Source organism: Trematomus bernacchii, unplaced genomic scaffold, assembly GCF_902827165.1.
Source record: "Trematomus bernacchii unplaced genomic scaffold, fTreBer1.1, whole genome shotgun sequence".
Classification (NCBI taxonomy): domain Eukaryota; kingdom Metazoa; phylum Chordata; class Actinopteri; order Perciformes; family Nototheniidae; genus Trematomus; species Trematomus bernacchii.
In genome coordinates this window covers 17,521,340-17,545,399 of record NW_022987593.1, presented here as the reverse complement: position 1 = coordinate 17,545,399, position 24,060 = coordinate 17,521,340, and the positions used below count along the sequence as shown (strand labels likewise).

Here is a 24,060-nt window from a genome sequence, read left to right as displayed (position 1 = left end):
CTGAGTGGTATAGGGAACATTACATTTCATTTAGGCTGACGCTTTTATCCAAAGAGACTCCGATAAACCATGAAGACACAAACTGAGAAGATGAAGAAACTTGAAGGTATATCAGCTTTAAGTTAGCCGAACCATTTCAAGTGCTAGATATTTCTTTGTTAGGATTAATGGCCAAGGTGAAGTGGGTTTTCACTACAGATGTGAATACTGTCAGCAGATAGAAAGGTTTAGGCTGAAGTGGCAGACTGTTGAAAAGGATATATTCTGTATTTAAGCTCTCCTGTAGTGTGTTATATAGGTTTGTGTGCAAGGAAACGGTCTGAAAGCACCTCCATTGGACGCCTTTGTTTACATCCTGACCATAGTGACATCAACACTTGCGCTCCTGTTGGCTAGCGCTCCAACACATTGTACGTGAAAGGCTAAGGGGCGGGACATCTCTAAGCGGTTGACCAATCACAACAGAGCCGGTCAGGTAACCAATCAGAGCAGACTGGGCTCTGGTTTCAGACAGAGGGTGAAAAGAGGTGCTGCAGCACAGGCAGTATGAGAAAAATAAAGAGCTTTTTGAACATTAAAGCATGAAGACATGTAGAGACACTACATACTGATATACACCTGAACATCAGCAGGAGAGGACTCTTTAAAGTAGAGACACTACATACTGATATACACCTGAACATCAGCAGGAGAGGACTCTTTAAAGTAGAGACACTACATACTGATATACACCTGAACATCAGCAGGAGAGGACTCTTTAAAGTAGAGACACTACATACTGATATACACCTGAACATCAGCAGGAGAGGACTCTTTAAAGTAGAGACACTACATACTGATATACACCTGAACATCAGCAGGAGAGGACTCTTTAAAGTAGAGACACTACATACTGATATACACCTGAACATCAGCAGGAGAGGACTCTTTAAAGTAGAGACACTACATACTGATATACACCTGAACATCAGCAGGAGAGGACTCTTTAAAGTAGAGACACTACATACTGATATACACCTGGACATCAGCAGGAGAGAACTCTTTAAAGTAGAGACACTACATACTGATATACACCTGAACATCAGCAGGAGAGGACTCTTTAAAGTAGAGACACTACATACTGATATACACCTGAACATCAGCAGGAGAGGACTCTTTAAAGTAGAGACACTACATACTGATATACACCTGAACATCAGCAGGATAGGACTCTTTAAAGTAGAGACACTACATACTGACATACACCTGAACATCAGCAGGAGAGGACTCTTTAAAGTAGAGACACTACAGACTGATATACACCTGAACATCAGCAGGAGAGCACTCTTTAAAGTAGAGACACTACATACTGATATACACCTGAACATCAGCAGGAGAGGACTCTTTAAAGTAGAGACACTACATACTGATATACACCTGAACATCAGCAGGAGAGGACTCTTTAAAGTAGAGACACTACATACTGATATACACCTGAACATCAGCAGGAGAGGACTCTTTAAAGTAGAGACACTACATACTGACATACACCTGAACATCAGCAGGAGAGGACTCTTTAAAGTAGAGACACTACATACTGATATACACCTGAACATCAGCAGGAGAGGACTCTTTAAAGTAGAGACACTCCATACTGATATACACCTGAACATCAGCAGGAGAGAACTCTTTAAAGTAGAGACACTACATACTGATATACACCTGAACATCATCAGGAGAGGACTCTTTAAAGTAGAGACACTACACACTGATATGAACCTGAAGATGAGCAGAATGTGTCCTCTAAACGTCTGGATGTCTGATGACAGTGTTGGGATTTAAAGACTCATGTATTGTGCTCCAAGCCTTCTGTGCAATCTGCTGCACTCACTATCTGCAAACACACACTTTATCCTCTACTACAGTCTGACACAGTTCTTTGCATTCACCATGAGCTAGTAGTAGGAGCATCTCAAAACAAACACCCACACTGCCACAACAAGAGAGAGCAACAACGGCGTCTCGCGCCCGTGGAAATATGACCCAAACGACCTCTCCATTACCTCGTGATGGAGAGGTCTGAGATTTGTTTATCCAATGCCAGAGAGAGAGAGAGGGAGCCTGGGAAAGGATGCTAATCTGAAGTGAAGTCAGTTTACGTGTGTGTGTGTGTGTGTGTGTGTGTGTGTGTGTGTGTGTGTGTGTTCTAACACTCGTGTTTAGAGGTGACTTCATGTCCAGACTGCAGGACATGAAGTCACCTCTGGCATTTAAGCTCTTTAGCTTCTTCAACAGGCTTTTGTTTCTTAATGTGCAACAACAAGGAAACTGTTTTGGAAAAAGCAAGATATTTAACCCTAGTTTTGATGTCATGGCCAACAGTGTGTGTGTGTGTGTGTGTGTTCTAACACTCGTGTTAAAATGTTCCATTGTCAGCCAAACAACAGTGTCATGGCAGCTGCATTGATGTGTTCATGTCAAGCAGTGGAGCATTGTAAAACACAGACAATCAAACTCGACATAAACACAATAACACTCACTTGATGAGATGTTCAAATGTTCCATCAATCCCTAGCATGGCTGAACTATCACCTAAATTCACTAAGTTCGATGTAAATGTGCCGGATCTACACATCGTGTTTGCCTATTATTCTTGGAGTGCAGAACATTACATTATCAAAACAAAATGTGTGTGAGTGTGAGTGTGTGTGTGTGTGTGTGTGAGAGTGTGTGTGTGTGAGCCTCCTGAGCAGGTGCCACCTTGTATAGCATCCTCTGCCTCTGTATAAATGTGTGTGTGACTTATATGTAAGAGTACTATGAATGGATATAATGACTGGAAAAGCGCTTTACAGATGCAGTCCATTTATGATTTTCCTTCAGGGTCTCGCCTTAATAACAATATTTGTGAATGAGGCGTCTAAAAAATAATGAGGCACCAGCTGAATGCTGCTCTGCGTGTTTGTAAAGCTGCTTAACCTACACTCCTACTGGAACGGTTTTAAAGGTCACCTATTATGCAAAATCCACTTGTTCATGTCTCCTCTACATCAACATGTGTCCCCTCTGTGGAAAGAGACTCTAAAAGTTTCAGGAACAAAGATTCTCTCTCTTTTTGTCCTGATCCATTTCTATAAAAACCTGTCTGAAAATGAGCTGATCAGATTTTGGCCACTTTATGATGTCATAATGATGTGTTGTCTTGTGTAACCATTAGCCAATCAGCAACCAAGGTAAACCCCCCCCACCTTATCACCTGAATCTCCTCCTAGAGCACCATTGTGTTCTTTGTAACCAAATCTCTCTCAGAGGGGCGTGGGGAGGGGCTCCTTATTTTCATCTAAAGTAACAGACCGAGAATCAGCACTTTGGAAACAGGGCTGAAACAGAGGGGATTATGGGATGCTGCAATGATCTGCTTGGTGTTTCAGCCAATCAGAGACAGGCTCTGTATATATCTGAGACCTGTGATATATTGATGACAAACAGTATAATAGGAGACCTTTAAACAATTTGCACCAACTTTCATACTCTATTTACAAAGAGTGTTGCAGATGGTATTGAGACACATGAAGACCCTCCAACCCTCAGAGCTGATTCATCACAGTTTCATGTTCTCCGGGAATTACATCCACAACTTCGTTGGTATTTAATGTTCCTCTGCCAGTCTCAGCAGGAGGTCTGAGGTCTCGTCTGGACCCCAAACACATTCAGATGGTTTCTGTGTGGGCAGATTTCCTCAGAAAACAGACAAACAGGAAGCAGAACACTAAGGCTGCACGAATGGAAGAAATCCCTCACTGTGATTATTTTTGACTGAGAATGCAATACATCTGCAATTGAAACATTCTCATTATCATTGAACAATATATTTAAAATGTTCATGGTGTGATATTTTTAAGAGGATCTGTATAAAAAGAAGGATTTTTAATTAAGTCTGTAGAATACGTTTTGTATGCCAGGGCTTCTGATCAGCACCACAAGACTACATTCAGAATAATAGCACATATTTAGAATATTTGAATTATAACTAGTCCATATAGAGTGGTGAGGCGATGACGTATTTTTGTAGGGTGACTAAGAAGTTAGCTTAGCATTGACAAAAATTGGGTTCATTGCATAGGCGGAGTTTGACATTTGCGCTTGGGGGGGGCAAACCTTTTTTACTGACGTCAGTACACAGTCCCAACTATTGCGTGGGGTGCTACGGATTCAGTAGCAATAAAGCCAGCGCTCACCGCACTGAGTATGACTTTTCCATACCCGCCGTACACACACACTCATATGCAAGGGGCGGTCTCTCCCCCCAACAACAGTGCATTACATAACTGTAAAACTTATCATAACTGTGCACATCTTATACTTAGTTGATAACTACTATATCCCTTGGTTACTTGAACACGCTACAATATTATTAACCAGTGTCCTACCTTATTAAAATATTGATATATGAAATATTTGTATTGGAACAGTTTTCGACGTAGTAATGCTGTAACATATTTCAGCCACTAGGGGGGGCAATGAAGCGTAAATGCAATCTCCTGAAGTAAAAAGCTAATGTTGGGCTATAAAGGAACTACAGCACGGTCACATGACTTCACGTCACCACCGCTAAGCTAAAGGTGGCTAATGTTGGACGTGATGACGTTTAGTCGTTTCATTTAGACACTTGTTAGCAACCTCCGTTTTCAAATTCACCAGTCGGGTATTTTCTGATTAATTTTATGTCGTAGAATAAAATGTCTTCAGCTTGTGTTAACCACAGACCTTATTTCAGGCAAAACAAACGTCCAGACCAGTTAGCCGGAAGTGCTAAAATGCTAACTCACCACGTTGGGGGATTTTAAATTACATTTCAATACATTTTACATCTCTTCTCAACATATTCAGGTTCACCAGTGAGGTATTGACGGACCTATTTTATGTCGTATAACAACATTTTTATAATCTCAACCACAGACCTTATTTCAGGACTCAAACCAAAACCTGACTTTGAGACAAGGGAACAGGAAGTGGTTACATTCTGACTAATTTCCGTGTTTTAGGAATCTTTCCTGCCCCACTCTTTTGTAATGTTGACAACATTTCAATTCATTTCGCAGCTCTACTCACCACATTCAGTTTCTGAGGAGCTGGAGAGCTCAGCTTCCACCGCCGTCTCCTCCTCTTCCTCCTCATCTTCCTCTTCTTCCTCCTCCTCTTCGTCCTCCTCCTCCAGATGTATCTCAGTCTTCTCCTGTCCCTCCTCCTCCTCCTCCTCCTGCACCTCCTCCCTTTCTGATTGGGGGATATTAGGCCCCGCCCCCATCTCCTCCCCCTTGCTCAGAGAGTAATTATGCTCTTCGCTGCAATGCTCCAACGCCAAACCAGCCGCCGCCGCCTCCTCTTCCTCCTGCGCCACCTGATACACCTCCTTAGAAACTCCTCCATCTTTCCCAGCAACACTTAAATCCCTCTCGGTTGTGGAAACAGGAGTAAGTTCCTCCCTCCCTGCCTGTACAGCTTCCTCCTCCTCCTCTTCCTCCTCCTCTTCCTCCTCTTCCCAGCGGTTCATCAGCACCGCCTCCTCGGAGCAGGCCAGCAGCTCCCCCCCCACCCCGAGGCCCAGTCGGGTGTATCGGGCCATCTCGTCCAGCGCGGAGACGTCCCAGCGCTCGGGGAGCAGGAGATCTTCTCCGAAGCCTCCGTCGTCCACCAGGTCGCTGAGCAGCTCAAAGGGACGTTTTCTAGGAGACGCCGGGGAGCCCAGCATGAGGAGAATGCTCTGAAAGAGAAACAGAGACGAGCTTAAACATCACTGATATGTGAAAAAACAAAACAATGTGTAATCTCCAAAATGGTCGAACGAGCTTCCCACTAATATCAGGAGAGCAGAAAGACTACAAACGTTTGTCTAAAACGGGTAAAGGGAACGCTCTCATACCAAAATGCCGATTTTCCCCGTTAAATGTTTAAGTGATGCCAGAAAACAATATTTCTGTTCGTCAAAAACTGTATAATTACTCCAGAAATATGAAAATCATGTCAAATAGAGCGTCCGACGGCAGAGACAGCTTTGTTTTTAGGGCGCTCCGAATAAATAGGGCGAATAGGCTAGTGACGTTAGCGCCCTCATACAATACTATACTATCGAGAAAAACCCCTGTCTTCTGTTTTGCTTTTACCTTGGACAAAAAAAAAAAAAGTGTAACTTATGCAGCAGCATCCTCATGGTCTATTGCACTTAATGTACGTCGCTTTGGACAAAAGATTCAGCTAAATGCGATGTGGTTTCTAAATAAGTGAATATACTGTTAGTAGGTTGGTCCATTAGAAAGCTTCCTAACTCTCTTTTTCATATCGTGTATTTGGAAGTACGGAAGAGGATTAGGGCCACATGTGAACGGAGGAGATGGTTCTATACAATAATAATCTTCAAGAAAATTGTCCCCACAGGAATGCTTGTAAAAAGGTTTAATTAAAAGTCTGATTTAAAGGTCCCATGTCATGCTTTTCCGGTTATTACCTGTCCCCTTGTGTGTTATGTAGCTTGTTCTGCATGTAAATGGTCTGCAGAGTCAAAACCATCCAAGTACACCCTGTAGCGAGTAAAACTCTAACACAGAAAAGACCTGTCTATGCTGCCCCAGAACGCCTCGTTGGGGATTTTTAATTTTCCATTTTCTTCTTCCTGGGTATGGTGACGTGACCAATGCCCAAATGGACCAATCCGCGGAGCCGTTACGTTACGTCCGCGGAGCCGTTACGTTACGTCCGCGGAGCCGTTACGTTACGTCCGCGGATTGGTCCATTCCTCACACACACACACTCAATCTTTTCTCAGCTGCAGCTCTGCCGATTTCTCAGCCTGAGACGGCGGGACGCGGCGAGGCTGTGAGTCTGTGTGTGTGCTCACAGCCAGGCTGCGGGTGTGTGTGTGTGCTCAGGCTGGTTTCGGGCTGGGTTTCGCTGTGTCGCCGACCCCACGCAGCACCAGTAAGCCAGCTCACACTGTCTGGTCCTCGCAGCAGCGAGCCTCGCAACGTCCCGCCAACACGGCACTCAGACCCCACGCAGCATTCTCATCTGTTTGTCATTACTGGTGTCATTTTCTGGTTGCTAACAAACGCCATTGTAACACATAATCACTGATGTTCCGCTGTAACGGTGGTAGACTCATCAGAACAGAGTGGGCGAGCTGACCAATCAGAGCACAGTGGGCTCACAGGGAGGGGGGGGGCAGGAGCTCCAACAAGCCGTTTAGGACAGAGAGTGAATACACATACTATACAGAGATGCTGTATGAGAAACCACTGTTAGTTTGGAACATTGAACAATGTAAATCTATTCTAGTAGACCTCAACAATGGAATTATGATCAGTAGAAATGGCCATGACATGGGACCTTTAAAGTCAGTATCATCAGTGAGATTATCTACATGGACAGCTGCAAACTCAGAATGAAAACAGAAGTATTTTAAAGATATTCGATGCCCGTGTAACTTGTGAACTTTTCTGCTGTAACAAATGTAAATGTCCCCTCTGTGGGACGAATAAAGGTGATTCTGATTCTGGTTCTGATGGTGTCTCACCTGGTCGTACTCGGTGCGGCCCCCCTGTGGTGACATGGCCAGAGGGTGGGGGCTCAGCAGACCCCGGTGACCCCCGTACGCCTCGCCGAACGCAGGCTCCATCCCATTCATGCCCGGCTGCAGGGAAGATACACGGAGAGTTGGAAAAAAAAAGGTTTATGTATTAGTTTTTCTTATTATCATTATTGATGTTTTCTTCGCTATGTGTTAGTATTACTTATTGTTGTTATAATCCTTTTTGTATATACATTTTTTATCACATTTAGAGGTACAACTTCAATGAAAGACCATTTATTTGGTGTGTTTTTTTACTCCTTTTCTCTATGTATTTAATATCTATGTGTCCGTGTTGCATCTCCTTATTTGTTTAATAAATATGGCATAAAACATGACTTTTCTTAGGTGTATTAACCATTATTCCCCCCACACAAAAACATAAATACACTTTTATTTTACATTTAGTTGTCGTTTCATTGTTGTTTTTATTATATGGTGTTCTAATAGTTTGCCATTATATATTAATATCTGTAAATTAATCTTCTGTTCTCTATAACTTTGTGGATTTTAACCTTTTTTTAGAGTACGCCCTGTGGGTTTTCTCCCTCTTCCTGCACTGTATTCATTATCTGTTATGTTTGTGTGTTTCTAAATTGTGCAACAAGAAAGGAAAAGGCCCAGAGGAGTCATTCAGAGGTGACGGGTGAGTTTTCAGTCGTCTTCACACTTTACCTGAGGCATGCCCGAGGCAGGAGGGTTTCAGGTCGCGGTCGCAACGGTCGGTGCAAGTGAATTCTGCTGCAGAAAGAAAAACAACACAATTAGGCGGCAAGAAAATAAAGTAGGTTGTAACTGTGTTAGCTATAAGGGCAACATGTAGCTAATTCACACAAATATACATTTACATTATCAAACAGCTCTGTGAGTTACTGTAGTTACTGTCCTTTTTCTGTTTTTATGACAAACTAAATTCTTCTGCATGTCCTAGAAAGACAAGGTTAACTTAAAGGTCACCTATCATGCTATTTGTAGGCAATAGCATAGGTCTCAGATATAACAAAAATATATAAAAAACATGTCTATGAAGTGTTTTGCTCAAAATACCAAACAGATCACCCATTCTAGCCATGCCTCATATCCCTCTATTTCACTTCCTGTTTCAAAAGTGCTGATTTGGGGTTGATAAAAAGTAAAAGGGGGGGGCTGAGCTCATGCGGGACCCGGCAGCTACTGTCTAAACTAAATACTGCGGTGATGAAACGCCATATCATGGATTATCAAGGATTACTTCTGAAACAGTATGGAGCTCAAAGGCTTTCTCTCTTGCCGGTTATACCACAAGGTGAGTTCCTTTTTATTTCCTGCTTCTTCACACACATGCTCTCCAGTACAGGTTAGCTCTGAGTGTTAGCGATGCTAGTGTAAACATGCACCAACCATATTACGTCCAAAACAGTCGGGCATTGTTTCTGATAGCAACGTTTCTGATAGGGCCGTGGGTGTAAAGCCAGCCTACATTTCAGATATTACGTCATATCGGACGCAAATCTAGATCAGCTCCGTTGTTCCCCCGTTTTTAGAGATGTGGGTACGGAGGAAAAGAGAGAGGGTTTTATTTTCTGACGCTGCGTGAGTTCCCTGACACACCGGGGACACATGTTTATGTATAAAAGACAAAGTGCATTTTGCATGATAGGTCCCCTTTAACTATGTGCATAAAAAAATAAAAAAGAGGAATTGTTTCGGCGAAAACTAAAAGGTACCATGGGGTCAGATTAGAATTTTCCAAAGGGGGGGTTCGTTTGGCATGAAACACTTGAAATAACTAAAGGACAAGTTAAACAAGAAAGTAAAAAGAAAGTGAGTTCATAGAAAACTATTTCTGCTAAAAAGTGAGCGATGATTGAGAGTCAGAGCTAAACATTTCAGATGTGTGTATCTCACACTGCAACTTTAATTCATGTTCCTTTGCTTTTAAATGAGTGTTTTTAAATGCCATTTCATAATATGTTTCTTAATGCTCTTATGGTGCGTCTCCACTACAGCGCGGAGCACGGTTTAAGAGAGCTGTGACGTCAGCGGCCCGTCTTTGGTTGCGTTTCCACTTGGCCTAGTACCGGCCGGCGGGTCCTAATTCACAGTTTTTCTGGCCTCATAAAATCGTGGTTCTAGGGCCAGAGACAACGAGGCTGAGTCGGGCTGAGTATGCTAAACTAGAGAGAGGATCGCTGGCAAGGGGGCTACAACTACAACAAGATGGACATATTTGACCGTGATTTAATTGTAATACACGTTTCAAAATGATGCCGAAGTAACAACATACTGATACCGGTTAGTAAAAACCATGAATGAATGCTTTGTCAAGTCTGCAGACAGACGGCAGGCGAAAAACCTTTTAAAATACGTGTTTTCTAAATGGAGATTGGCTAAGCTAACGCAGTATACGCTCCGACCGTCCACACTCACAACAACGGCCTATACAGACATAAATAAACCAGCGACTGTATTCACCATGACACAGGCAGTCTGTGGTTTGTACTTGTTTAACTTTTGTCTAGTTTCTGAACAGATATGAGGAGCTGTGAGCTCTGAGTGCTAACAGCTAACGGCTGTGTTGTTTTTCTGGGGTTCTCATTGAAGATGACGTCACGGCTCCGCCTACACTGCGTTACTATAGATACTGCCCCAGTTCCTAAACTGTAATGGAAATGCGCCATAAAGTGAGCCAGTCCTAACGAGGCCTAGCCATACCGAGCGAGGCCGTGTAGTGGAAATGCGCCATAAATGTCTTTCATTTTTGTAAAGCACTTTGAATTGCCTTGTGTTGAAATGTGCTATATAAATAAACTTGCCTTGCATTTCAATGAAAATAGCAACAAAAAAAAGCCACAAAGCAAGATATAAGGAAAACCCACTTAAAGGAGGGGTGTCATGCTTTTCCGGTTATTACCCGTCCCCTTGTGTGTTATGAAGGTTTTTATGCATGCAAACGGTGTGCAGAGTCACAAACCCTCAAAGTACACCCTGTAGCGAGTAAAACTCTAACACAGAAAATACCTCCCCAAAACGCCTCGTTGGAGATACGTCATTGTCCATTTCATTCTTCCGGGTACGGCATGATGTCATGCGGTACCTGGAACGAAATGGACCAATCCGTGGAGCCGTTACGTTACGTCGGCGGAGCCGTTACGTTAAGCCCCCGCTGATTGGTCCAAATTGACCAATCCACGGACTTCCTCACACACACATCTGTGTGCAGGGAGCAGGCAGCTCAGCTGATTTCTCCTCCCTGGCTGCAGGCTGATAACAGACAGTTGGGATCGCGGCGAAATTCTCTCTGCAGACCCATTCTCTCTGCAGACCCATTCTCACAGCGTTTATCAACCTTTTTCTTACTCAATATCAAGCCACACTTATTGTTTTTACTTCGGCTGTGAGTTTGTGTGTGCTCAGGATGAGTTTGGCTGTGTTTCGCTATGTATCCTAAACAAGGAAACAACACCTCCACGGAGCTCAGCGCGATTCACAACGTCCCGACCAATCAGAGCACACTGTGCTCACAGGGAGGGTGGGGGCTGGAGCTATTGGAGCTACAACGAGCCGTTAAAGGCAGAGAGTGAAATTCAGTGAATACAAGTAGTTTACAGAGATGCTGTTTGAGAAACCAATGTGAGTTTGGAAAAATTGCACAATATAAATCTATTTTAGTAGACCTCAATAATGGAATTATGATCAGTGGAAATGGCCATGACACCTCTCCTTTAACACAAATTAGTGTTCTGGTGCTAATTTGAGATGTGTTAAATACCAGTGTTATTGCTGTCTTTTGATTACAGTATTTCCAATTTTCGCTCTTGTTACATCTTTAGCAACTCAGTTTAAAAGCAAGTTGAGATATGAAGGAGGAGAGGGAAACAGGAAGATGAGAGGAAGAGGAGGAGAGGATGTGATTTACCCGAAGGTTGAGAGTTGAGAGGGTGGAGATCCTCTCACATGTCTCTATCCCTGAAGCTCTCAGCCTCCAGCCTGAGGGGAGGAATCATATCTGGGTTACACGGAGGCCATAAAGCAGATTATACAGCGATGAGACAGTGACAGCGTTAAAGCACAGAGATGTATGTGTGGACAGTCCTGAGTTGACATCGAGTTTTTTTTGTTTATTTCATCGAGTGTTTTTTTAAATGGGTTCTGTTTTGATGTGAAACCACTATATAAATAATTAGGGATGCTCAGATCGCCAGTTTTGGGGCCGATCGCCGGAATCAGTATCGGCCGATACCGATCGCCGATCCGATCGAGTGGGAGGGGCCTATGGGGATCTTCCATTTAAAGTGATGTTTAAAACTCAGTTAATGCTCATTCACTGGCGCTTCCACAAACAACAACCAACATAACTATTACATTCAAATGAAGTACATTATTCAAGTTTACATTAACTTTGGATAATAACACGGGAGAAATTAGCGGAAGCGCTCTCTCCCCCTCTCTCTCTCTCCTGACAGCCTGTCAGTATCGTCTCATGCAGCTCACTGATCCAGTAATGAGTGACCCGACAGTGAATAATAAATATATGTATAACTAGTTTAGCTTGTTCCAGAGGTAGATAAAATAGCTAAGTGTGTTAGGTCTAACTCTTAGTGTGTGTTGCTCCGCTCACCGGTCCGTCACAGCGGGTGGAGCTGCAGGATTTCTGCTTCACACACGTTGCATACCGCTATTTTACTGTCTTTTTCGGACACCTTAAAATACTGCCAGACCGGTGAAGCCATGTTGGCGAGCTTGTTTTGCCGCGCACAGAGAAAAGTGTCATGTATTTTACGTCATGTGATCGGCTCTCACGATCGGCATTTATAGAGAGCACCGATCGATCGGCAGAGAGTGAATATCGGCCGATATCGATCCCTAAAATAAAGTGTATCAGTTATTCTTACAAGATAGCTCACTATTTAGTCTATTATCATTGATTTCATTATGTTTTGATCGGTACAAAAAGAAAAGACGATCCAAGAGGTTAAATGTGATTTGAATGTGTTTCAAGGCTTTTAACAGAAAACCTTTAACAGAATTTATTTTGTTGTGTTTTTTTTACTGTCATTCGTTGTTTTTCCTTTTATTCTACGGTTATAAAGTTAAACATAAAAGCTGTTGGAGGAAGGGAAAGCCACAAAATGATACAGCATTAAAATAAAGTATACACAGCGTTAAAGCACAGAGATGTATCTGTGCTGAGTCCTGAGTTGACATGTTGTTTATTTCTTAGTTTTTTACTTCATTTGATTCTGTGTTTTTCCTAATGGGTTCTGTTTTGATGTGAAACCACTTTGTACATAAAGGGGTATTATATGTTCTTATAAGATACCTCACAATTTAGTCGAATTATCATTGATTTCATTATGTTTGATTGGTACAATAAGAAAAGACGATATAAGAGGTTAAATGCAGGTTTTAAATGGGTCTCTTTGTTTTGTAATTTTGTTGTGTTTTTTACTGTCATTTGTTGTTTTTCCTTTTATTCTACGTTTATAAAGTTAAACATCAGGGTATATGCAGGAATCCTGAAGTCAAATGTAAGACCTTTTAAGACCTTTTTTAAGACCCTTTCCATACATTTTAAGACCTCATCGCCACTTTGAGTTCTAACCGGTTACCTTGGCGACACACTTTACCTCACATTGACTATATACAGTATTGATTGTCCTTCCTCCTTATCTTCCAACCATTTGTACGCAAACTTGCATTTCCCCATAACGATGTTGTTTAACAACCGGCGTAAACGGACCATCGCGCGCTATCAAGCAGTGAGCATGTGATGTCCTGTTCAGATGACGTCAAATCCAACGGGATGCCATAAATAAACTACACAGAATCACACTACACACCTACGCAATGATTACATTCAGGCAGACTGTAGAATACCTCTTTGGACAATTTATATACTTATTGAAAACAAGCTACAAAATGTAATACCTTGGAAAATGCAGTTTAATACTTTTTAATAGCCTTAATTTTTGCTAAATTGATTTATCAACTTTTAATACTTTTTAAGACACTCTGAACATAAAAGCTGTTGGAGGAAGGGAAAGCCACAATGCGACATTATGCAAATTATACAGCAATAAAATAAAGTAAACACAGCGTTAAAGCATGGGGTCTGGAGTTTGAGATGTTTGTTTATAAGATACAGCACAATTGTGTCCATATACATTGATTTCATTTGGTCTGACAGTACTGATACAATAACACACCAAGAGGCCCGATTGTGCTTTTTCCCTTTCCTGTAGTGTGTTCTATAGGTTTTAGTGCATGTAAATGGTCTTCAAAGGCTAAAATCCCTGTGTTCCCCCCAGGGAGGGAGTTTTCTGTGCAGATCAGGATAAAGCTTGAGAGGTTATATTGTTTCAGTATGTTGGATCAACAAAATAAGAGATGCCAGAAGAAGCGAAAATGCAGGATATAAATGTGTCTTCCTAACGACAACACACTATGGCCCAATCCCAAACCACGCCCTACACCCTACCCCTACACACTACCCCTCCGTTCCCGCGGAGGGTCCGCCACATTAAGTGCTGTTCCAAACCAACGAGTGTGGAGCGGTGTGGAGGGGGAGTGGGTTATCAAGCCCTCAAACAGCGAGTCTGCATCGGTGCTGACTTGAGACCGGTCTCTACCTGACCGGAGTCACGCTGTGTGTGTCCGTCAGGAAACAGGCTGTTAACAAACAGTTCCAGCAAACATCCACTGATAAACTGCGATGTTAACAACCTCATGATAACCTCATATTTTTTTAACTTAGGATCATACCTGTGTTTAGTCTAGAAAAAGGTAAATGTGTGCATTTTATTATAAAGTTGTGTATATTTACAGACTGTTGCAAAAACTAAGAAGCTTATAAACATCAGGTTTAAAACTAAAAGAGCTTTACAAAAAATAAAGATGTTTGGAGTTTTATTTTAGTTATTCATTTTAATGTTTTGTCCCAGAGATGCTGATTTGAAACCATTGTTACATACAGTTACGGCATTTCCTGTTTCTGCCGGAGAGAGGGGAGTTTGTCCCAAAGCTTGCCGCTGTATTTACTCCCTCCATCTGACAGGAGGGAGCCTCGTGTGTCACTGCGTCACGGAGGGGGAGTGTGTAGGGGTTAGGGTGTAGGGCGTGGTTTGGGATTGGGCCTATTTTTAACCTTTTAACAGAAAGCTTTTCTCAGAAGTTATCTATGAAATGTTGTCTTTTCTTTTTTTTTCTGTGTTTATGAAGTTAAACACAAAAGATGTTGGAGGATGGGAAGCAGAAAATCATATATGGGTTCAACAGACGCCATAAAGCAAGTTATACAGTAATACAAAGAAGTACACGCAGGGTTAAATCATAAGGATGCATCTGTGTACAGTCTTAAGAATATGTTTAGTTTTTCTGATAAGATATGGAAGAATTCAGTCTGTTGACATTTCAGTTTGTTTCTTACAATAACCTTCTATTTTAAACCTTTAAAAAAAGAAAGATTAGACAGAAGTCCTCTATGATATGTTGTGTTGTAGTCTGTCTCTATGAAGTTAACCATTAAAGATATTAAAGCTCTTTTTACTGTCTTTTCAGCCAAGGTGGATATTGTTGCTTATTTATCTGGCTTTTTTTCTAATAATACCTCCATTTATTCAACATGAAAAAGCCTGCTGCTGCCAGAAATGTAGGACATTATCATTTCATGAAAAAGACGAGCCAACAATGCATGTTTAAAATAGAATACGCAGAAGCTTTCATGCATTAGATAAAAGTTGAGTTTGAGCAGCAAAAGCACATTTGTAAAGGAATAAATACCAGCTAGCATTCGTCATTTCAGCACTATGCTTTGTTTAATGGTTATTTGTTAACAATTACACAACCTGTAAAAGAGTAAATGAAGTAAAGGACAAAGAAGATCGATTTTAGCTAAATATTAACATTTCTTAGACGCAGACAATATCTCATAAGTTAAATGAAACCTTAATGGGTAAAGTAAAAATGCAAATTTGTGTCTAATCAAAAGGGTACAAGAGCCGCTTTCACACCAAATACTTAGGGTGTTTCTCAATCGCGAGTAAAGCTGCTCCAGAGCCACTATTTAAAGTATACTACGTCATCGAGTGCCGCCGAAGTACTGTTCCAATCTCCAGCATACTTGGAAATCTACCGAGCCCGGCGTACTCCGTTTGGAGAAATATCGAGGCTGCACATGAGTAGACTCCGCGGTCTTAAAATCCCCACAATGCTTTGCGCACGGACCAATTTCCCCAAATCTGTGGCGGAAGATGTAAGGCGGGGCCTCTCATATGACGCACACCTGCACACTTGCTAGCCTGTTCCACACTTCGTTTTCCGAATGCCAGGAAGGATTCTTGCCTCGCTTCTGAAGCAAGATGCTCGGCAGACATGTGCTACCAAGCAAGCGTACTCGCGATTGAGAAACACCCTTAGTTCCCAGCACTTAGTTCCCCCATGGAACTAAAGAGCCGATCGCGTTCACACCGGAATAAGTTCCCTGAGGGAGGATTAGGCAAATGAAGCCGCTGACGTCACTTCTTCTTCTTCTGCTTTGGGTTTACTGGCAGGCCGCAAACCACTTCACGGCGTATACTGCCACCCGAAGTCCCCGGCCGGAAGTCCCCGGAGTTGGGGACTGGCTTCAGTAGAAGCTGCTGGGACTCCCAGCAGCTTCTACTGAAGCCTTCCGAGTAAATCGCCAGAACGCCGACACCTCCTCATCTCCACCGCTCCCATGTTTTCTTTTGTGTTGCCATAAGTTATTCTCTCTCCGTTGGTGCGCAAGTCAAAAAAATAAAGATGGGTCGTAAAACTGTGAAGTAACACTTTTTTTGTGTGAAACCGCTCAATGAACTACATCTCCCGTCTCGCACCACACACCAAGACGGCCGTCACGTTGGCACATTTCACTTCTTTCTTTCAGAATGAGGCGGAAAGTATTAAAAGAGGTGAAAATCACTCCAAGTCTGGGCATGTTGAGAGCTGTACATACACACAAGGGGAGTTAGTCGGTTCAGTTAGAGCCAGCATGCGGGACCGGGACTCTGGGATTTGTAGTCTTTCTAGTTGCGTATTTTTCATAGTCTTATATTTCAACAGTTTTACGACAAACTGTGACTTTTTTGACATGGAAATTATTTTTTAAGATTGACAAACATCATATGTGTAATTCATGGCACAATTCAAACGGGATCGAAAGATACGTTTTCTCTCCCCATTGACTTCAATACATAATTTTCTCGAAATAAGGTCCCATGGGTCGGAAGTAGATGGGCGGGACTTCGCCTCTCTATAGGGATAGTTGATTTTGGACTATTCGACCACAACCTTAGCATGCTAAGCGTTAGCACTACTCTGTTGGCTTACTGTAAAAAGTGCTAAGCTAGCAAGGTTAGCGGGGGGACAAATTGAATTTAGCAGAATGAGATCGAATCATGACTGCGGTTGTTGAGAAAGAATGAACAAAGGGGAAGTTATTACCATTTATATGTTGGCCTGATTTCCTTCTTTGATACAGTGGTGTTGCTTAATTAAGGAAGTTATGTGACAAATACATATTTATAAATGTTGTGGTTTAACATAGCACTCCAAACACTGGCACACATACTGTACTTGTAAGTAGATGCAAGGCTAACCATTAGCACTCTATTAGCTTACTGGAAAATATGCTAAGCTGACCAAATAAAGAACAAAAGTTGATTATTTTCGCTGTTATAGCTACAAACCACCTGCAGTGGTACTCATTGATGTTTATTACAGTTTTGGGGCATAATTAAAGTTGAAAAATATATATATGAAGCTTTGATAGACATATATTTGTTTATAGATACCATCCTTAACGTTAGGACTCCTAATAGAATACTGGAAATGGTGCTAAACGAACCAGGTTAGCGGGATGAGTTGAATTTAGTGAGATTGTATCATGACTAGGGATGTCCCGATCACCTTTTTTTGCTCCCGATCCGATTCCGATCATTTGATTTTGACAATCTGCCGATACCGATTTTTCCCGATCCGATCTTTATGCAATGCATTAAGAGAAAAAAAAGGTAACCGATAACGGCTGGTCATCCAACGCGATGAATTCAGCTATCTTGGCTGTTCTTTTTTTGGCCTTTTCACTGTTCTGGGGCAGCTTCTCTTTCCTTTTAAAAGTCTCTGAAAGTGTCGGTTGTTTCAGTGCCGTTACCTGAGTGACCGCTGTGTACTCGTCGTGTTGTTGTTGGTGTTTGTTTCTCAGGTGGCGTATTAGATTGGTCATGTTGAACGTAGCTCTGTTCTTTCCACCACGCGGAACCTCCGCCTTGCAAACATTGCATCTGGCTGTTACACTGCCTTCGCTTTCAATTTTATAATACTTCCAAACTCCTGACATTTTCTCTGTCCCGAGTCACCAGCTGAACGTAGCCTCTCGTTAGCTTACTGCTACTATTAGACACTGCGCCCACTCTGTTGCCAGATTTGAGAGAAATAAGCAACCAGGTCTATGAAAACAAGCCCAAAAGAAGCAACACATACATGATGTTGTGTCATTTTAAACCAAAACTAAGGCCTCAGGATGACTTTAAGACGTGAACATGGTCATTTTTGTTTTGTAACATTAAATAAGTTATCTATGAAATTAAAATATTTTATATAAAAAAAAAAAAAAAAAAAAAAAAAAAAAAAAAAAAAATCCCCGATTTTTTTCTCCCGATTCCGATCTTTTGAAAATCACGTGATCGGATTGGGACATCTCTAATCATGACTGCGGTTGTTATGAAAGAACAAAGAAAGAAGCTAACATGCTTCTTCAGCTCCACCCAAAACGCTTAATTCAAAGGATCCAAAGGGTTTATTGTCATGTGCTTCATAGCTAAAGTGTAGTTCTGGCAATTAAAAGCTTAAGTCCAAGAAATGAAACAATAATAATAGGATAATGTTGCACGTCACCAATGTGCAAATACATGCAGAAGAAACTCAAAACCAAAGACATCTTTCTGCCTGTGGAGCTGCTCTGCATCAGATAATGTTTGTGTAACCAAAACTCCCATTCTCCATTAGAGACGAGGCCACAGCACACACACACACACACACACACACACACACACACACACACACACACACACACACACACACACACACACACACACACACACACACACACACACACACACACACACACACACACACACACACACACACACACACACACACACACACACACACACACACACACACACACACACACACACACACACACACACACACACACACACACACACACACACACACACACACACACACACACACACACACACACACACACACACACACACACACACACACACACACACACACACACACACACCTGTTGAAAGACCTGAGTAAACTGGCTCAAACTGACCCGAGTTCAGTGACTTGAGAACAATGCAATAATGCTTTCTCTGTGGACAGACCTCAGGCACACAAAGAATGAGGAAGTGAAGATTGGTTGGGCGGTTATGACACTGCGTTGGCATGCCACATGGAAAACTGGTATTTGGTGCAGAGAGCAACATGCCGTGTACACAAACACTGGTCAGACACGTAGAGGCAGGTCGAAGTAGATAACCAAACGGACGGAGCGAATGTAATACAAGCATCAAGCTCCGATTTACATGTTTATCGTGAAACCTGAGCAGCAGTGCTGAGCGCAGGAGTGTTTGAGATACTAAACACTGGGGGTTTACACAAGGACTAAGACGTTTCATGTCGGTAGTTCGCTTGAATCAACAGTACAGTTTGTTCAGGTGCTATCAACACCGGTTTTATATTACACGCTATGCTTTTTAGCGGTACTATACTAGTGTTTTACTACAGTACAAAAATGTGCCCCATTATCAGATTAGAGGTTGCTACACGTCAAAATGAAAGCACTTCAATGTGTATTTTGAAGCTTTTTGAAGCATATTATAGCATAATATAGCCTACTGTATACAATAGTCTGATCATTTAAAATTATGTATCATATTACACCAGATGGTATTGTGCGTATACTTTATTCGGGGTCCCTACAACTTTACCAAAGTAAAATTAAAGCACTTTTTAAGCGTTTCCAGTACCATTACATTACATTACATTACATTACATTATATTACATTACATGTCACTTGTTAGACGCTTTTATCCAAAGCGACTTACATACTCAATACTGTGGACAATCCCCACAGGAGCAATTTGGGGTGAAGTGTCTCAGGGACACAACGACATGCTGACTGCAGTGGGGTTTGAACCTGTGACCCCCTGATCCCAACGCACAACCCACTGCACCACAAGCCGCTACCATCCAGATGTGGTAAATGACGTAGTAAACAGCTATAGAATAATATATCCTACATGTATACAGATTATATCACTTTTTGATCACATTAAACCATATGCTATGACATGCAGGGTTCATACACCTTTACCAAAGTCAAATTAAAGCACTTTTTTCAAGCACTTTAAAGATTTTTGTTAGCTTTTCTTGCATTTTACAGCCGTGGTAAATGACATATACATCAAACAGATCACCGAGCTTTGTTAGTCCCTGGTTGTGCCACACTCTAAAGCCCTGGTCATGGCAGCCTGGCAGAAAGTCTTAACAGCTATAGTATTACATATCCTACTGTATACAGATTATATCACTTCTTTATCCAATTAAACCGCATGTTATTGTGCTTTAAACCCAATTCAGGGTTCGTACACCTTTACCAAAGAGAAAAATCAAGCAGTTTTAAAGTCGTTTTTCTAAGCTTTTCTTACAGCTGTGGTAAATACCTACATATTTATATCCAGTACAGTATTATAGATTCTTCTCTATCGAGTATACTGATTATATCACTTCTTTATCACATTAAACCAGATGCTATTGTGCTTTTAACACGAGAAAAAAGCATATTTGTGGCAGCATTCAGCAGCAAGCGAGGCATTTCAAATTGCAAGCCCTTTATACAAAACCCAAGCACTTTTCATAAAGACCACATTCAAATTCAACTCTTGTAAATGATTTGCCCAACATGTAGTTTCAGCACAACACTAGTGTTTGGTAGGCTACTGTGTACCTTTACTTTATATGCTTCTAATCATTTATTAATAAGTTCTCTTTGTCCTGTCTGTTGTGCTGCTGCTGAATTTCCTCTCTGGGGATAAATAATAATATAATTCTGTCAGAGAAGGAGCCACATTTCTCTTTATATGTTATGTCCTTTCCTGCAAACAACAATGAGACATGCATGCATTCATCTCAATGACGTCCTCCACCATTTCCTTTTATCTTCTCCACTCTCACTACAGTGCACCTGCAGGTATTTGCAGTTTCTTCAAGGTGAAGCAGATGCACACAAACAGATTTGTATTTATACTCCGGCTCATATAGGAGCTTCCGTGCAATAACAACCCTGCGATTATTTATTGTGTGTTCAACATATGCCTGGGTCCAAAGGTCTCATAAACACACACAGTGTTCACCGTATGGCAACAGGGAGACAAAAAGGAAATTGCTTCGTCTCAAAGCACTGCGGGTCAATAAGCACCAACAACTATCGGCTTCTTACGCTCACAGCGATCCATTTAGCTCTCTGTAAACAAGACTCTGCAGGAAAAGTGGATGCCAACACGACTTATGTAACAACTAGCAAATTAAATACTGACAAGACAAACACATTCCCAGTGTGGTGAGGTTTCCTGTGCTCCTGTTAGTGCAAGACTGAATTCACTTTCACTTTTATATATGCAAATATCTTCTTGTCCTTATAAGGATTTCGGTCATTTACAGCGAAGATTCAGAAATTGTGAATAATTTGGGGAAAGATGATATAGTGGTAGTGCAGGGCTGCAGGTTGGAGAAAGACTATATATGCACTGATATTGCAATAATGATATGAATCACAATATTAAAGGGAATGGCTATTTTCTACATTATTCACATTGTCACTGAGATTCCATTTTTAAATAATATTAAAACTGTGATTTTTAGGAGACTGTGACGACCCCTGCCTCATTCTCTCCTGTGGTGTGTGCATGGCCCTTTAACGGTCTCCCTTCCTCTCCCTATCAGCGCTGATTGAGGGCACCTGGCCGCCGGTACCGGAGGAGTGAAAGGCTCGAGCCAGAGTCTCGTTCGCTCTCTCGGTTGGAGGATCTGTTTTTGAGAGCAGCTACCTGACGTTCCCTTCCTCTTAGTTTGGCATTCAACACCTTGCACTACACCACGTTCACACACCCACACCCACACGACTGATCTTACTGATTAACACATCCCCATTGTGGTTGCTCTTTTGTTTAGTTGTTTGGTTCACAATAAATATCTTCCTTATATCGTGTCCGTTCCACGTTTTTGTTATGGCCAAGAGCCAGGCCATGACAAGACTGTGAACCAAACAGTGTTTCTTATTAAGTCTGCCGAATAATATTTGATTCATTCATTCATTTCAGATATTTGTAACAAATACTACGCTTACTGTGATTTGCATACTGCAGCAGTCCATATTGCGATTTAGATTAAATGTTGATTGCGCAGCCCTGTAGTGAAAATCTGATATTCATAGCATCATAACATCTATACAAAATATAAGAAAATCAATAATGCCATCAGTCAAATTCATCTTTTACTTTGTTTAGTGTACGTTTCGTCTATTTTTTGGCGAACATATGACACTAAGTACAAGTGAAGGGATGTGAAGATGGTCTGAAACTATAGTTGTAGAAGAAGAAAGCAGGGTTACACTAGCTATCATAATAAGTGTCTTTCAACATGATATCAATGATTTATTATCAATTATCTCAATCATACAGGTAGATTGTAAAATCCCATTTTATACACTAACACTAACATTTGACCCTTGTGGTTTATCAATAAGGCACTTATTATGAACAATGTCTGGACCCTCTGTCCCTGCAGCAACTTGTTATGCAACACAGAGCAGGGTATTACAATGAATGCATATTACAGCAAATATGTACCCTACTAAATTCCTATGATTACTTTAAATTGTTATTTGTGTACAACTAACAGACTGACAGTCTAAAATCAAAGCATATTCCATTTACTATATGATATAAGAAGAAATAAAGGGGAAAGGGTGTGAATCCTCACAACTAAGAAGCTGAAAGAACACATTTTTAGCATTTTTTCATGAAATAATTACTTGAAGAATTAATCAATTGTGAAAATGATAAGCAGATTTACTTTCCGTCAATTGACTAATCATTTAATCTCTCATATATATTACCTGGGTTGTAAATGTGTTTGTTGGTTTAAAAAAAAAATTACTCTATGATATGTTCTACCCTGTAGGGAACACATTTATAAAAGTCAGTTGATTACTTTATCACGTATTCATTTGATTCTAGTTTTAATAAAATGTCAGTACTTTGAGGAATGTATTAATCACATATGGTACTTCCTCTTAGTGATATATATATATATAGTAAGTTTCATAATAAAAGGTTTTATAGATTACGCAAAATCCCTCTCATCCAAACATGTGGCTAACGCATCAGAGAGGAAGCAGGTCAGGCTGACTAAGCAGTGTGACCAGACAATGAACCTTTAACAGCTGGAGGCCTCTTTAAAAAAAACAAAAAGCACCTCCAGTGTGACAGAGGACAGCTCAGTTACGGATGGATGCAGGTTACGCACGGAGAGACGAGAAAAGAGGTTGAGAAAAAAGTAAATGGGGAAGAACCAAAGAGAGGCTGTGATGGCGGAGAGAGTGCCCGAAAACAGAGAAGGGTAGACGGGGGAGCAAAGGGGGGGTGAGACGGTGGCTATCGGTCTGTCTGGGAGGCCAATTTGTCAAATTAAACATCCCAAAATCGGCCAAAGCTCTCCGTGACGCTTATGAAATCTCCCCTTATCTTGTATTATAAATCACAGCAAAGGAGACAAATAACCCCAAACGACCTGGATGCGCCCCCTGTCTCTCCTCCCCGTGTCCTTGGAGCTCCTTTTCCCGTATAACGAAGCCAAAGTGGCCCGGTCTGCAGCCCCCTATCCTCGCCTCGCTGCCATCCGGTGCGCGTCCCCCGGACTAAAAACACCACTGTGTATCCCCCCCGATCGGTGCATCTGATGGGGGTTAAACGGTGTAGTGTGTCCGCACAGCTGGATACAACAGCAGCAGCAGCACATAAAGAGAGCCGGAGAGAGAAGGTGCCATGGTGGCAGCCAGCAGTGCATGTGCCCCGCATGGCACGGCGAGAGGAGCCGCGCTTCCACATCCAGCTTTCTTTTCCCACACAGCAACAACCACAATCCATGCATGTTTTAAATACAGATTAAATTGCAATCCCTACCCCAAAAAGCAGCCACCACGCGTCGCGGAGTCTCCAGCAGAGACAACAGGGCTCCTCTCAGCGCAAGACAACAATAAAAATGGGGCGCAGCTGGCAGTGCCACCGGATGTCCAATATTAATTGTTAATACGGCCGATTTCTGAGCATGTGGATCGGCGTTAACAGGGCCAGCCTCATGCAGGTGTAAAAAGTCA

The 24,060-nt window shown here is 41.8% G+C and overlaps 1 protein-coding gene across 9 annotated transcripts in view; it reads right to left on the bottom strand.

Annotated features, from left to right (window-relative positions):
- LOC117482066 (CREB3 regulatory factor-like) overlaps nt 1-24,060 on the bottom strand; it is a 54,116-nt gene that overhangs the window by 28,753 nt on the left and 1,303 nt on the right. For 3 of the 9 annotated variants that reach the window (XM_034130056.1, XM_034130058.1, XM_034130055.1), the window contains 4 exons: nt 11,502-11,572; nt 8,279-8,344; nt 7,550-7,666; nt 5,092-5,743 (listed from right to left, as the gene is read on the bottom strand). In XM_034130056.1, coding sequence (XP_033985947.1) covers nt 5,092-5,743; nt 7,550-7,666; nt 8,279-8,287 — 778 coding nt within the window. In that variant the 5' untranslated portion in view covers nt 8,288-8,344; nt 11,502-11,572. Of the gene's footprint in view, nt 1-5,091; nt 5,744-7,549; nt 7,667-8,278; nt 8,345-11,501; nt 11,591-23,866; nt 23,933-24,060 lie in introns of those variants that run through there. The other 6 variants (XM_034130057.1, XM_034130061.1, XM_034130064.1 and 3 more) reach the window with 6 other exon arrangements.